We start from the raw sequence: 16596 nt of genomic DNA, 5'->3' as shown, positions 1-16596 counted from the left end.
CTCCAGAATGCTACTCCTCTGCAGGGGTCTGCAGAACATCACAGCCTACAACCAGACACAAGTGTCCGAGAGGAAAGTGACAGCGTTGGTGACTGCTCTCTCAACGTCGATGGACAGGAAGTTCCACAGAATGGAATACAACACTGTCCTCTCAGAATCTACTATACTCGATCCAAGGTTCAAAAGGCCTTTAATGATAACTGCGCTGTCGATAATAATGTTTTAATTGTGTACAGGCTAAAAAACACAAACATGGACATAACAATAACATATAGGAGATGACATTCCCATCTCAGACAAAAACAGAAGAAATAAAGATACAGTCAGTTGGATCACTTCAACATTTCACAGACACAAATAGGTTGACCACCAAAAACACAACATGGCGATAGCATATCTATTGTTCCTTTAATCCCACTCTTCGTGAGAGCTCATTATTTCCCATTCCATGGCCACCCTTTGATTTTTTGTGGTATCGTTTTTTCCAAAATAAATTGTATTTTTTATCTACTCTTCAAACACCTTGTAGTGGCTATTTGTCAACAACAATAACACTTCAAAAGGCCACTGAGGCACCAGGTATAGTGGATCTTACGCAGATCATGAGTTGGTAATGAGTCCATTGTCCAGACAAGGCATCGGCGTTTTACTGGTATTTATTAGCTTCACCTTGGCAAGATCAATACAGCAAAAGGTGTTGAAATGTTTTCTGAACTCAGCCCTGATACTGGTAAAAAACCATAGACCTTCCCGGTGCCCACTGACTGCTGCTGTGCCCTGATTGACTTAAATAAACCCAGCTGTGTGCCCAAATTGACCCACCACCTTCAAAATAAAAGCATTTTAGCTGGAACACAACGTAACTTAAATAATATGGCTGTAAATCAATTAATTCTACAAAACAAATAAATACATTAAATACATGTGAAACATACTGAATAGCTTCCACACACCTTAAATTAAGATTACTCCTTGATTGACTTTTAAAAATATGTATTTTAGCCAGAAGAATAGTTGTGTTTATTAACTGTATTCGGTCTACATCTAAAAGCCCAAATAAAATATTAAAGGGTGTAAATGTAAATTCAATATTTGCCGCCAAATAATTTGCAAAACATTAGGATTTGTGTGGAAACATTTCTAAATTGGGTTGAATCCTACTTAAAGGACAGAAACAACTTTGTTTCTATAGGTAAATACACATCTGAGTTGACAAATATGACATGTGGGGTACCTCAAGGCTCCACCTTGGGGCCTCTTCTCTTTAACGTCTACATGCTACCACTGGCTCAGATAATGAAGAACAACAAAATAAGTTACCATAGCTATGCGGATGACACACAAAAGTACGTAACAATTTCACCAGGAGACTATGCTCCAATTCAAACACCGAGTAAGTGCATTGAACAAATCAATGACTGGATGTGTCAGAACTTTCTCCAATTAAACAAAGATAAAACTGAGGTAATGGTTTTTGGAGCCAAGGCAGAACGTTTAAAAGTTAGCGCTGAGCTTCAGTCTGCAATGTTCAAAACAACAGATAGAGCCAGAAATCTAGGTGTAGTCATGGACTCTGACCTGAGTTTCAACAGTCGCATTAAAACAGTTACTAAATCAGCCTACTATCACCTAAAGAACATATCTAGGATTAAAAGACTAATGTCACAGCAGGATTTGGAAAAACTTGTCCATGCTTTTATCTTCAGCAGACTCGACTACTGCAATGCTGTCTTCACAGGTCTCACTAAAACATCTATTAGGAAGCTGCAGCTGATTCAGAACGCCGCTGCTCGAGTCCTCACTGACACTAAGAAAGTGGATCACATCACTCCTGTTCTGAAGTCTTTACACTGGCTTCCTGTGTGTCAAAGAATAGATTTCAAAATACTGCTGCTGGTTTATAAAGCACTGAATGGTTTAGGCCCAAAATACATTTCTGACCTCCTGCTAAATGATGAACCATCCAGATCTCTCAGGTCTTCAGGGACTGGCCAGCTTTCTGTCCCCAGAGTCAGAACTAAACATGGAGAAGCAGCGTTCAGTTATTATGCTCCAAATATCTGGAACAAACTCCCAGAAACCTGCAGGTCCGCTGCAACTCTGACTACTTTTAAATCCAGGCTGAAGATTTTTATTTTTGTCGCTGCTTTTAATTGAACTATTCATATCTTAGACTGCACTGTAACTTGTATCCATGTATTTTTTCTTTTAATGTTTATTTTATTATCTTTTCTTTGTAATGACTGATTTTAAATGCCATTTTCTTAATGTATTTTGTTTTTTTTAAAGCACTTTGAATTGCCTTGTGTTGAAAGGTGTGATATAAATAAACTTGCCCTGCCTTGCCCTGCCTTGCCTTGCCCTGCCTTGCCCTGCCTTGCCCTGCCTTGCCCTGCCTTGCCTTGCCTTGAGTTGAAAAAGGTTGGGAACCGCTGATAATGATCTAGATAATTTCCTCACTTGTGACTAACTTGAAAGACCAAGTTAATGACGGGTGATCTATAGTTAGAAACCTGGAACACAAACGTTAATTACCTGAGATTTTGTATTAATACTTTATCAGGTGATGGTTGAAAAACAAAACAGAAACTTAACAACAGTGCCTCGGAACCAAAGAGTTTTCACAAAGAGGTCAGCTTTCACATTCCTAAATATTTGCTTCCTTCACCGGTTAAGATATAGTAGGGTTTTGATAACTTGTGACTTAAAGTTACTTGCATGGTGTATACAAAAAGTAGAGAAAAAAGGGTTAATTGGGAAATGTTAACATATTAATAAATTCTTTAAGTTTGGCTCAAACGCTCACTTCCACTAAAGGACGAACTGGTCCAAGTTCACAGGCCAATGTCACACAGACGTGTAGACCATAACTCAAGAATTATTATTATAACAGTTTCAAACAAATATCCAATAGTATACAATTCATTTCAATACAAAGTATGGTTCATATATTCTCAACAGTTATCATTGAGTATTACATTCTGAAAAACTAGTTAATATCAAAGGGCGTATTTGTATGTTGTGCCTCTACTCCTGTGACATGTTTCCATGCTTTAATGTTCAACAAGCTCTTTATTTTTCCCATACTGTACTTTGTAGCATTTGTATAGCATTATCAATTAGTTAATGTGTTTTTAATGGTGACCAATTGTGCTTCGAGGCATTTCCCTTTACATAAACACGTTATATTGAAGTGCAGCTTACTCTGTATACTCCAGATGTTTTGTGAAATATATAACCTTTTTGTTTCTGCTGAACAGAGTCTGATAGTCTTTATTATTGTTAAAGAACAATGGATTGTTTGGTTCACTAGGTATGAGGAAGCAATTAGAATAGGACAAGTTACAGGAATATCCACTGATATTCCTGTAACTTGTCAAACCACAGATTTATGGGACTCAGCCAACTTTTTGATTTAAGTATGGTTGCAGCACGGAGGTCTCCCACAGATGAGCGCTGAACAACCACAGGCGAACATCTGAACAGGTAATATATTTATTTTGTATTAATGAGATTCTTTTTTTATTTCAAGCCACATACTGATATTTCTATAGTGTAGGCCTACACTACTATACTGTACTGTGCTATACAACCATACTTTTTAAAAAGGGGTTTTTATTTCTAACTTAACTATGGCAGGAATTTCCTTGAGAAATAATATTTTGTAAGAATGTTGATTTTATTATTAGTATTTTTTGCTGAGACACAAAGGTGCCTTTTGCCAGGAGCACAACTATCGTAACATATTCATGAAAAGAACGAAGAACCAATTCCTAATCTTTTTGCAAATCCATATTTGATTTAAAATGTCAAGAAATGTCTTCTTTAATTAACTAATTTAATAATTTGATTTAATTAATTTCTTACATTTGCACCATTTTCTCAAACTCACATTTACATAAAGAACGATGCACATCTGAGGATCCGGAACAATATGACTTAAACAATATTGATAATATTTTAATATAGTAATTTCATTGAAACATAATACACACACAGCTTTGAAAAAATGTACAAAATGAAAGTAATGCCTTCCATAAATCTACTTTTTAAGATGGTGAATTCATTGATTAAAATAAATGTTGATCCAAAATGAATGTTCTTTTAACCTCTGTGTAAGATATATCAGACATGTGTTTTCCGCTAGTGCCGATGTATCTCTTTGTCTTCAGCGATTAAAGAATTTGACTACTTGCTAAGTATAAAAATACGGCCTTTTTTGACTGTGTGTACTGTGTACTCCTCTGCAGTACTAATTCAGGGCCCAATGACAAACGGAGGAACAAGACTAGGTTGAACTTCGGTTCGTCTTTTGCTCGTCCAAGGGCTTTAAAGCCAAGCTGAGGCGGCAACTCATCTTCGAGACAGGTATGCCACATCTAAAGTTTGAATCTAAATGGGAATCTACAGATTGTGCATCGATATTTATAAAGCAAAATATGTGCTTTTATTTTATTTGTGTCAAAGCACATTTAGTATTTTTGTTTGATATTGCCATATTTAAATTATTGTGTTTATTGTGTACACCTTTGAGTGATTTAAAACCTTTAATTACATTACAGAAAAAAGCTGTGAGAATGTTATTTAATGTCCATGTTATTGAGTCAAGGCTGTTCATTTTAATAGAATAGACGGCTTTAGTTATGCTTAAAGCAAAAACAGAATACTGCCAGAAAATATACAAAACAAATTAGTTATTTGATTTTCAGCCGAGGAGGAAATCAAATGTTAAGCATCAGTTTGCACATACTACTTTAAAGCAGATGTGTGTCTCTGTCGTCGGCGTAAAGAATTCTTTGCCGAATGATTCAAAGGGCTGTAAGAACATTTGTATGTATAAAGGAAGCGTAATTAGACAGTAGGAAATGTACTTTTGATTGTGTTCTTGTTATATGTTTCAGCATTTGTATGCAACGAAAGAATATTGCTTTTATTTTGTTAGGGTTATTTTGTTATCTCTTTTAAGTAGGGGCAGGTAAAATAAGATGTTCTTCTCCCTGCTCCCTTCCACCATGCGCTATATATATATATATATAAAAAAACAGTATACGTGTACATATTTCTGTAAAGTGTACATGGGTGAGATGGGACTGTGCCGTCCCTGAAGACTTTGTTCTTTCTCATTTGTTTGTGTTATTTTGAAAATGTACTTATTATATTTGGATCACAGGATTGAATGTTGGGCCTTTGGAAAAGAGAAATCATGTTACCTGTACTGCTTCTGGGGATGATAAGTATGTATACATTTCAATCAGATACATTTAAATTAACATGTCTGTTGATACTTTTACATCACTGCATTAACTGACTTTGTTTATTGATGTTAGCAGACAGATCTTTTACAAATGATATCTCAATGTTTGTTTCCATAGGTACGGTGCTTGCTGACTCTCCAGGTGAGTTGATATTAAGATAATATCTTCATGCTCTTAATGGGTTAGTCATAAAATCAGTCGCTCAAAGCAGTTATCACTTCAGGAATAGACCTATATCCCCTGGATTACAGCAAGGTGTCGCTTGACTCAGAAACAGCTCTCAACAGCCTGCTACACACTAAGAGCAGTCAAACAGGACAACAGCAGTCAGACTGTACGTACAACTGACATTACATACACATTAAGGAGACCTAATGAATGTGTATGCCATCTGGTTAACTATGACACTTGAGTGTATGAGATGTCTTTGTTATGACTGGTTAGCATGAATCAAGATAACATGTACTGTAAATGTCTTAGTTATAAGACCAGCCCCAATCCTCAAACTTAAAGAAACCATTTGTGTTACCATAACATGTGTATTCCCTGACGGCAAGCATTGTCCTTCAATGTTGGAGGCTTTTTACATTGACTTTTAGACCTGCATGTTAATGTCAAGTTGTCTTCACAAGGACATTCCAAACAATGAAGTACCATTAAGCTTAAATGTTCATATTTGACTTGCTTGATAGCCAAACCTACTTAGGTTAGGGAGGTATCACACGAACTAGATGAATAATGCCAGGCTGAAAGGCAGTGTCTCATCGCCCCCTTCTGGTTGCATCTGGGACGTGTTAGGAAGTGTAGTCTGCTGCGTCTGCATCTCAAGCCCACAGTGATGTTGTGTTTCACTGACACACTATAAAGAAGACTTCCAGGTGGTCCTTTGTAAACTAGACTCAATTGGACCCTTTTGAGCTGAGACTTTGACTTCAAGTGTCCCAGTCAGCTCAGCCAGTGTTCACATTATCACCACCCTGGATCTATATTGAGTAAATGGGATGCTGTCAATGTTGTGTCTGCTGTGAAAAAGGTATATTGTAGATGTTCAGCATATATTTAAGCAATAGCTCACGACAGGCCGTGGTATATGCTCATTATATCACAGCTAAGGGGCGTGGTTCAGCCCGACGCGAAGCTTTTTCTTTCTGGAGATAGGCACTGCTCAATCCACTCCTGCATAGTAAGACCCCCCGGAGGTCGAAGTTAATCTTAAATGTTTCCATCGTATGGTTTGTAAGTTTGTTTCGTAACGGAAGAAATGTAAATATATTTATAAAACTGACAAGTCAAATCAAGCAATCTGATTGGTCGATAGTGTTTTTGCGGACCTCTTTGTTTACAGATTTGAAAACATCGTTGCTTGCTTTAAAAGTAGCACACTTCATGTTGTCAGACCTTGGGAAGTATCTAGATATCCCTGCCCTGATGCCAAAGGAACTGCACACTGTATGTTTAGCCGTTTGATGTCTATGTCTGGACCGCTGCGTAAAAAGGAGGGTTTCTGCCCGTTACTTCTCCGCTGCTTTCTTGTTCCAGTCCAACTGTATACTGTTTTTCTCAGACGCGGAGGGATACTGACTTGTTGTGAAAAGTAACTTACAATTCTACCCGTGGTATACGCTCAGTATATCACGGCTAAGAACCAATCAGATTGCTTGATTTGACTTGTCCGTTTTATAAATAGGAATATAATAGTCCATTCAACCCCAAAAGCACATTTATGTCAGTGTGAAGAAAAGTTTCAACATTGTGCGACATCTTTTTCAGCACCGCACTTGCACTTGCCATGAGGGGCTCGATGTGGCCTTATATATTTTCTGAAAAATAAGACACTTTTTTTCTTTCTAGGACCACTCTACCCAATTGCTCGAACTCCTAGGTTACGATCAGACGATGGAAGTTCTCCTCAAATTCCCCTGCAACGACCTTTTGTGTATTTTGGCCAGTCGCACGATCACATCTATGTATGTTAAAATAATTTAAAAAAAACTCACTTTCCTTTCAATACTGGTTTGAAAATGTGTAACTGTAACTACTGAAAAAATAAAAATGTTTAGTGAAGTTAGAAATGATTTGTTCGTCTTTATCCAAAATGTTTCAGATACTAAATAAGTACAGCAGTTAGTTGTAGTCAAAACATGTTTTATTCCTGTTTTGAAATAATAAAGCATTAAATCTGTTGATATTTAATAATATATGTCAATGATGATGTTGAGTCTGTTCCTTTGGTTCGCAGGTAAACCGCAATGGCCACCTGACCTTTGACACCTCGTGGAGTACACATACACCTCAAAGGATGCACGGGAGCAGAGATCTAATCGCTCCCTTATGGATAGATTTAAACAACGCAAGCAAGGGTCAGATCACCTACCACCAATACACCAGCGGCAGAGTGCTCCAACGAGCCACACAGGACATCGATACCTACTTCCCAGGGTTACACTTCAGCGCCGACTGGGTCTTTGTTGCAACGTGGTCTAATGTGCGCAACAAGGGACGAGTAAGTGTTGTAAATGGAAGAATACATTTAACTTTGAACCAGATTCACTTTGATAATCATACTCAAAACATGTTTAGGGATCAACGTTCCAAGCAGTCTTGGTCTCTGGAGGTAACTACTCATTCGTGCTAATGAACTATGGGAGAATAGCATCGACAGCACGCCAAGCACAGGTTAGGATGTACTAATGAAAATGCCTTTCTCAAGTCTTAATGGAAAATGCAGTTGATATCAACGCTTCCTTATCTGTGATATGTACTTCCAGGCTGGATATGACACAATCAACTCCACTCATCATTTCTCCATCCCTGGGTCCTTCTCTAGCAACGGATCGAACAGCAACGTCAAGGTAGCCGGTCGCTGGGCTTTCCGGACCTGGATCCACGGCTGCACTTTTAATGGTAAAAGCCGAACCAGAGGGCGGTCACCATACCGACTTTACTTTAGTGCATGTGACCACTAAACGGTGAAGAAGTCTGAGGATGTATTCGGGCTTCTTGAACTATAGAACAATTCAATCCTATTGAACAAAAACAGCAGTTTAAAGGCAGCTGTTCTGTCTTTCAAGTCTTTCTTCCGTCAGCTTTGCTAACAAGTCAAAACGCCCTGAAGTTGCATTTAAAAGTCAATGAATTTCAAGAAACGTTTCATTCCTTCAAAGGTCAAACCGTGCGGCAGGGCGTCTCGTTCTGGAGCGACAGATCCTGTGCTCAGAAATGCACGTGCACCCGGACAGGCCTGCAGTGTCACAGCCAGCCCTGCTCTTTTTCCCAAGTCTGCAGACCCACTACCTTTCAGTTCTCCTGCCGGACCGTGCGGAGAGGCAGGTGCACCATCAGCGGTGATCCACACTACTATACCTTCGATAACAAAGTGTTTCACTTCCAGGGCACCTGCACGTATGTTCTCTCTGAGCAATGTGGTCGTGGGTTGCCCTACTATAGAGTAGAGGGCAAGAACGAGCACAGAGGCAGCACTCGAGTCGCCTGGACACGACTGGTCAAAGTGCATGTCTATAATGATACAATCGAGCTGGTCAAAGGATGGCGTGGTATGGCTAAGGTAAGCAACGATAACTGAATCCCAACCTTCTGTGATATTCCTCTTTTAGTTCACACTTGTACAACTTTGTTTCTGCTCGCCGGTGTCATCACAGGTTAATGGACACTTTGAAGCCACTCCGATCTCCCTTTCCAATGGCGCTGTCCAGGTGTATGAGTCAGGTTTCTTTGTGGTCATCAGCACTGTCTTTGGCTTGGAGGTGTCCTATAACACAAATAGTTATGTTAGGATTCGTTTACCCTACACGTACCAGAATGCAACATGTGGCCTGTGTGGAAACTTCAACAGTCATCCCGAGGATGACTTCCGAACCCGCCAAGGCGAGCTCGTGAGCTCCGATGTGGTTTTTGCGAACAGTTGGAAAGCATCAGGAGACGATGAGCCTGCTTGTGGGTCCCGATGTGGAGGCTTGGACTGCGCGAGGTGCACTGCGGCTCAGACAGCTTTATACAGCACATCTGCTCATTGTGGTATCCTCACGAGCACTTCTGGACCTTTTGCTGCTTGCCATCAACAACTTCACCCACAGGACTATCTGGAAAGCTGTGTGCAGGACTTGTGTATAGCAGGAGGCTACCAACCCATTCTGTGCGAAGCCCTCAGTGTGTATGCAAGTGAGTGTCAGCAGAATGGCGTCCAGCTGCCAAGCTGGAGGAGACGAGGCTTCTGTGGTATGTCTGTGTTTCAATCAACATTATATCTTAAAATGTTCCGGGTATACAGTAAGTGTCCAAGATTTCAAGATGACTGTTGTTTCCTTTTTTCTAGAAATCCCCTGCCCGTCCAACAGCCGCTTCGTGTCCCAGGGCACAGGATGTCCAGATACCTGTGTCAATCCCAATTCTACCCAGAACTGCCCTCTCCCTGTCCAGGAGAGCTGCACCTGCAATGCTGGCTACATCCTGAGTGCTGGGGTCTGCGTCCCTCGTGCTCAGTGTGGCTGCAGCTTTGAGGGCCGATACTACCGCTCTGGAGAATCTGTGATCCTGGACGAGGACTGTGGGAGACAATGCAGGTGCAGCTATGGCTCCATGACTTGCCAATCCCATGGCTGTGGTCCCTTAGAGTCTTGCAGGGTGGAGGAGGGAGAAAGAGGATGCACACCTGACAGCTATGGCACATGCTGGACAAGGGGCCCAGGGTCTTACCAGACGTTCGATGGATTGACGTACCAGTACCCCGGGGCATGCCGACTGACCCTTGCCAAAGTAATGGGATTGTCTAGTCACCCACATTTTGCGGTGACTGCAGAACAATTACCCAGAGGACAACAGGGTTTTGCCAGGGTGCTAATGTTTGAGGCAGAGGGCACACAAGTATCCATTGAAATGACAGGTAGCAGCAAAGTTCTGGTAAGTCCCACATATATTTCTAAGAGCTAATTAAAAGCAATGTTGTGACACAAGAGAACCTTTATTGAAAAATAAGATGTCTTCATGGTTTGAATAACGCATAAAAAGGTACAAACTATTGTTTATATAACTGAAACGCACTTCACCCTAACATCTGACAATGGCTGTTTGAACGGCCCTTCAGGTTGATGGTCAGCAGATCAGACTCCCTTACAGCGCAGCTTCCACCAGAATCCAAATCTACCACAGCAGCATTCACAGTATCATCATCCGCACTGCCTTTGGTGTGACCGTGCAGACAGTCTGGCCTCATCTGGTGCGTGTCACTGCACCTGGTATCTACAATGGTTCACTCGGTGGACTCTGTGGTAATTTCAATGGTCACCAACATGACGAGTTGCGCACACCAAATGGCGTCCAGGTCGACACCGCTCAGGACTTTGGGGACAGTTGGAGAGACGGCTCCCTGGCTGCACACTGTGTGGAAAGCCATCACAACAACTCCAGAACCAATTATTCGGTTTCTCGTTGTAGCATTCTTCACTCACCACGTGGGCCGTTTGCCCAGTGTCGGGCCACGGTGGACCCACTGCAGCACGTTGATGCATGTGTGGAGATCACTCGAGCCTCTATAGATCCAGCAGCGGCCCTATGTGAGTTCCTACGGGATTACGCAATAATATGTCAACAAAAGGGCGTGGCCCTAGGAGACTGGAGGATATCCACTCACTGTGGTAAGCCATTTTGTTCATGTTATTACAGATGTGTTTGATATTATATAAATTATTTTACTAAATGAATTGCTTTGTTTTTCTCTAGCGCAAAACTGCCCTCCAAACAGCCATTATGAACTCTGTGACAGCTCGTGTCCTTCCGCCTGCCCCAGCCTCTCTTTCCCTTTTGCCTGTGACACTGTGTGCCAGGAGGGTTGCCAGTGCAATGATGGTCTCGTCCTAGATGGCAACCAGTGCGTGCCACCAACATCCTGCGGATGCCATCACGAAGGACGCTACCGACAAGGTGGCGAACGGTTCTGGGACGGTGAAGAATGTCAGAGCTTGTGTGTCTGTAATGGCACTACTGGGGCAGTCCAATGTGCCCCCACCTCCTGTAGTCCTGAGGAGTCCTGTCGGGTGGTAGAGGGGGCATTTGGATGCCATCCTAACCCTCATGGCACCTGCTATGCCTCTGGTGACCCTCACTACCTCACATTCGATGGAAAGGCCTTTGACTTCCAGGGAACGTGCCGCTATGTTCTGGCCAAGCCTTGCAATGAGACTGAAGAGCTCCACCCATTTTCAGTGGAGGCGAGGAACGAGCCTTGGAGAGGGTTGCAGGTTTCAGTCACAGCTGAAGTGTTTGTGAAAGTGTGGGGCTATCGGGTGCAAATGGCAAGTGGAAGCCAAGGTGTGGTACAGGTAAGCTACAGATTTAAAACTATCAAAAAAATGTTTTATCAATCATATATCATACGTGTTTTAAATCTACACTGATGCTTTTATTTTGAAGAAGAAACAGAGTTGCAAGGCAAATATAAATCTATGCCATTTAATGAGTTTTTCCCAATGTCATAGGTGAATGGAGAGACTAAAAACCTACCTGTTCTCTTGAATAGTCATGTATCTATCTATGCAAGTGGATCTCGCACATTTCTCAGTGCTGATTTTGGCCTACAGTGTCTATCTCTGTACCGCCAAGTTATAGGTAACGCCAAATATCCTGAAGCCCATGTTCAAATGTTTTTATTCAAAATGAATCTTCTTTAAATGATGAGACTCAAGTATCATTTTAAATCTGGATGTTTTTAACTATTGTCATCAGAGGGAAAACATGCGGACTGTGTGGAAACTTCAATGGAAATCCAAATGATGAGTTCCACACCCCATCTGGAATGACGGTCAACACTCCACAAGCATTCGGGGCAAGTTGGAAAGTAACGGGCAGCCACCCCTGCACTGATGGGTGTGGTTCTTCTTGCCCACAATGTGCCAATGAGAGAGCAGCAACATCCCAATGTGAGCTTATTCGAGCAGCTGACGGCCCTCTCAGCTTCTGCCATGAGCGAGTGGACCCAGCGCCATATTTCAATAACTGTGTGTTCGATGTTTGTATCTCGGGGAATGGAAGCCGAGAGCTTCTTTGTAGGGCAGTTGAAACATACGTCAGCGCCTGTCAGTCTGCTAATGTTCGGATCTACTCTTGGAGAGACAACACCACTTGCAGTAAGTACACATTCAAGTGCCATCCAAGCAGCCTAATAAAACCATCAAAGAGGTGTCTTCCAAGAAGAAGTATATTGATCTACTGCATCTACACAAAAGCTGACAACCATCATTTAATTTTCTCACGTACAAAGCACTCGACTGTCCCGCCAACGCCCATTATGAGCTGTGTGGCACCGACTGTGGCCACACCTGTGCCAGCAGCATCGATGCCACCTGTGAGCAGGTTTGCTCCGAGGGCTGTTTCTGCGATGAAGGTTTTGTCAGGAGTGGGACAAGATGCGTACCCGTGGAAAGCTGTGGCTGTCAATACAATGGCTTCTACTACAACGTACGTCATTTAACCGCTAATGAAAAAAACACCAGATATGTGTACCAATGATCCATCAATCTGCTTAGTCACGGCCGTCACAATCCCATTGCCTAAAGTGACAAGTAATGATGCAGAGAAAGACCAGAACAACGCGACAATAGTGGCCATGTTTATGAACAGATTACTTAAACCTAGGCTAAATGAATAACACTTTATTGTGCTACACTTATTATTAGGGGTGTAACGGTACACGTACCCGTACCGAAATTATTCGGTACGGGCCCTTCGGTTCGGTACACATGTGTACCGAAGTGTACCGAACGAATATAACGTTAAACGTAAAAAAATGAGAACGTGAACAACTTCTTGGAAGCATTCTCAGGTGCTGCGTCGCAGCATTCAGAGTAATTTGCTCCCATTGTGATCAACGCGTCATAGAGCGAGCAAGTCATTTCATTGGACGAGCTGGTCAGAGGGATGCGTTCAAATGTAGTCAGTAATTTGAGGAACTCTCGAAATGGCGAACGCAGATAAAGTTGAGCTCGAAAATCCTCCAGCATCATTGAAGTGTCCGGTTTGGGAACATTTTGGTTTCGCAGTTACGAACAAGGATGACGGACAAAGACAGGTGGACCGAACCAAAGCTGTTTGTCGGCATTGTTCAACTAAAATTGGTTACGCGGCTGGCAACACATCAAACTTGCACACTCATTTGAAAAAGGCATCACCCGAACGTGAATGTCACCGGTACCAAAAGACTGAAGTGCAAACCCAACTCCCGCTAGCATTTAAGCCTCCACCACTCGCAGAAACTTCAGACCGAGCCAAAGCTATTACAAACGGCAAATATCCTTATGTTGCCATGGTAGCAAAGCGCTACCTGGCTGTATCTGCTACCTCTGTCCCTAGCGAGAGGGTGTGTTCTCCACAGCAGGAGACATTGCTAGTGCCAGCAGATCTGCCCTTTCGGCAAGCAATGTGGACAAGTTCATCTTTCTTTAGAACAACATGAAAATACAATGACAAGCAAGTCATTATGTCTAACTGGCTGCTTAGGTGCTAGTACAGTACAGTTCAAATACAGATTATTTCAGTTAATCGAAAAGCTGCACCTTAATGTTTATGTTATTATATTTATTTGAGTGAATATTCATAGTTTAATAATAATTAAAAACCCAAAACTAATAGTTTATGTTTTGTGAGTACTTGTACAGTAAAGTTCAGATTATTTCAGTTCATCGAAATGCTGCACCTTAATGTTTATTTTATTATATTTTGTATTTATTTGAGTGAATACATTATTCACAGTTTAATAATAATTAAAAAAAAATATGTTATGAACCGAACCGTGACCTAAAAACCGAGGTACGTACCGAACCGAAATGTTTGTGAACCGTTACACCCCTACTTATTATGTATCCTCTTAGTTGCCTTTTAATGTAATAATTGCAGCATTTTTATATTGTGTACGTGGCTCTTTCGTGCTATTGCAGGCTGACGAGTCCTTCTGGACGGAGGGTTGCTCCCAGCGATGTGCATGCCATGCTCCCAATGACCTGCGCTGCTCTGCTGTATCGTGCACCCCAACACAAGACTGCACCGTCAGACACGGAGAGCTGGGCTGCTTCGATGCGATGTCTACTTGCACCGTGTGGGGGGACCCTCACTACAGGACCTTTGATGGGGCACTGGCTCATTTCCAGGGCACATGCTCTTACATCGTTACTGAGAGTGTGAGCGACACCACCAATGACACGGGGTTTCAGGTCGTAGCCACCAACAACCACAGAGGGAACAACCATGTGTCCTTTGTGTCGGAGGTGGATATCTACCTCACGAAGCAACCAGAGAGTGTGAATATCACGATTGGACCCAGCAAAAGAGTTAAGGTACACTTTTAATAACTTTCCAGATGAAGAACTTTTGATTTCTTCCTGGTGTAATAATAGCATATCACGAGTACCTCTTCACTTCTGATCCCCCTCCCTCATTCCTCCAGATAAATGGAATTGAGGTGACTCTTCCCAGCACTGCAGGAACCTTAGCGCATATACGAAGGCAGGGACACTTCATAGAGGTCAATGCAAAGGACTTGACCGTCCAGTTTGATGGCAGGAGTACTTTGTTGGTGAGAGTCAACAACAACCGTGAGAGCAGAGTCACTGGGATGTGCGGAAATCTCAACGGTGACTCTGCAGATGACAAAGTCTTACCCAATGGCACATCGGCACAACATGACAATGAATTTGGACACAGCTGGAAGTCTCCCAAAAGCCAACCAGGGTGAGCGGTTTTTAAAAACAAAATAAACTTGTGTTGAAAGACAGCCAAAGTTGTAAAACCTGTAACGTGTTGTCCAGATGTGGATCCACCGATCGAGGAACGGGGGGTGGAGATGGATTGGACGACGTCGGGGGACGATACTCCGAGCTCTGTAGTGTCATCACCAACACTAGCGGGCCGTTCAGTGCCTGTCACCTGCACTCTGACCCTCAGCCGTTTTACACTTCCTGTGTCTTTGATCTCTGCCTCTACACTCCAGCCAATGGCATGCTGTGTTCTGCAATCGCAGCCTATGAGAGAACCTGCTCAGTGTTGGAGTTACACATCCCTGAATGGCGCTCTGCTTTGCATTGCGGTAGGTTGTCATTGTGCTATGGATAGCCAAGATAATGAATGTGGAAGTCAATTATTTGTTTCTGTTGTATCCCTTCTTGTCTCGTTCTTTTCCCACTATTTCTACAGCTGAGTCAGACCCCTGTGAACAGCTGGACTGCGCAGAGCACGAGTGGTGTGGTGAGAAGGACGGTGTGTACGGCTGCTTTTGTGATGAGCACCACCATCGGGCCAACAACGAGAGCTACGGTGAGAACAGCTCCTCTTTAAACACTGCTTTCACTTTGAGCTAAGGGAAGTTAAATGGAGTTGTAGACGATGCTACATATTACAATAGCTTGTTCATGTATTATACATCAACGAAAAAGCACAGGACAATGGGATCTTCTCAAGTTTAGGTTAGTTACAGTACTTTTGCTAAAAATGGGTGGTCCTTGTATTCATCTCATAAGGTGCACTAAACTAAAAGTATCTTCATGCACCACTGACGGCGTATGGGAGCTACAACAGTTGCAGTATTGAAAAAGGTGTGCGATCAGCAGCTTAAGGCAATTTGTTATTATTATTTGTTGTTTTCTGGCACTAACAATGGCAACCAAGGCTCAGATATTGTACAACAGAAAAAACTGGATTTCTCACCGAATATGATAATTTATTCAAACTGTTGGTCCAAAATAAACATTTAGATTTGTACGTTATCCTTGAGTCGCGTGTTTCTCTGTAGCATCCCCCTTCACAACTGTTAATTTGTCACGACTTGAACTTTTCAGACAATATGTACAGCTTCAAAATGTTTTCTCGCTGATCAAAAACTATAGAAATATGTTTGTTATATTTATTTGTATTTCTCTTTCATAGACTCATCCATCATTTGTGAAAGTAGTTCAGGCACCATGTCCGTCTCGCGCTGCCAGCTGTTCGAAGCCGGCTTCCACTCCGGCGCCCTCCACCTGCGAGACCACTCCTGCGCCGGGACTCGGGATGACGGACGACTGGTTTTTAACTTCAACAATAACAGCCACCTGTGTGGGACAGCTCTGAAGGTATAGTGCCAGGGTGGGAATTTCACGACGGCCATGGTCGTCGTTGCCCCGCACTTTGGCCGTGATGCCCTGTTAAAAAAAATGCAATTCACGGCCAAAGTGGCCTTTGTGCCCCTGTCAAAAGTACAAAAAAAATTCCTGTGGTATTGGTATTTTGACTAGCAATTTAGTTAAATTGTTTAAAGGATGGTCTGGAATGCTGAAAAGGTTAAGGTTTACTATTCTTGGTT

At 42.2% G+C, this 16596-nt stretch overlaps 1 protein-coding gene across 1 annotated transcript; it reads left to right on the top strand.

Annotated features, from left to right (window-relative positions):
* Positions 1-5176: 5176 nt before the first annotated feature.
* Positions 5177-16372, top strand: LOC117453480 (alpha-tectorin-like). Its single transcript, XM_034092291.1, is given in 20 exon segments — positions 5177-5238; positions 5580-5593; positions 7107-7222; positions 7495-7758; positions 7836-7931; positions 8024-8159; positions 8420-8820; positions 8915-9491; positions 9589-10172; positions 10357-10906; positions 10992-11590; positions 11747-11840; positions 11843-11876; positions 11994-12394; positions 12529-12725; positions 14201-14596; positions 14707-14990; positions 15068-15345; positions 15453-15572; positions 16182-16372. Coding segments are annotated over 20 exon segments (5394 nt in total).
* The last annotated feature ends 224 nt before the right edge of the window (positions 16373-16596 follow it).

The sequence above is a fragment of the Pseudochaenichthys georgianus genome, chromosome 10 (assembly GCF_902827115.2).
Source record: "Pseudochaenichthys georgianus chromosome 10, fPseGeo1.2, whole genome shotgun sequence".
In the NCBI taxonomy this organism is placed as follows: Eukaryota; Metazoa; Chordata; class Actinopteri; order Perciformes; family Channichthyidae; genus Pseudochaenichthys; species Pseudochaenichthys georgianus.
The sequence above is the reverse complement of the archived record's forward strand: the minus strand, read 5'-3'. Positions and strand labels throughout refer to the sequence as shown.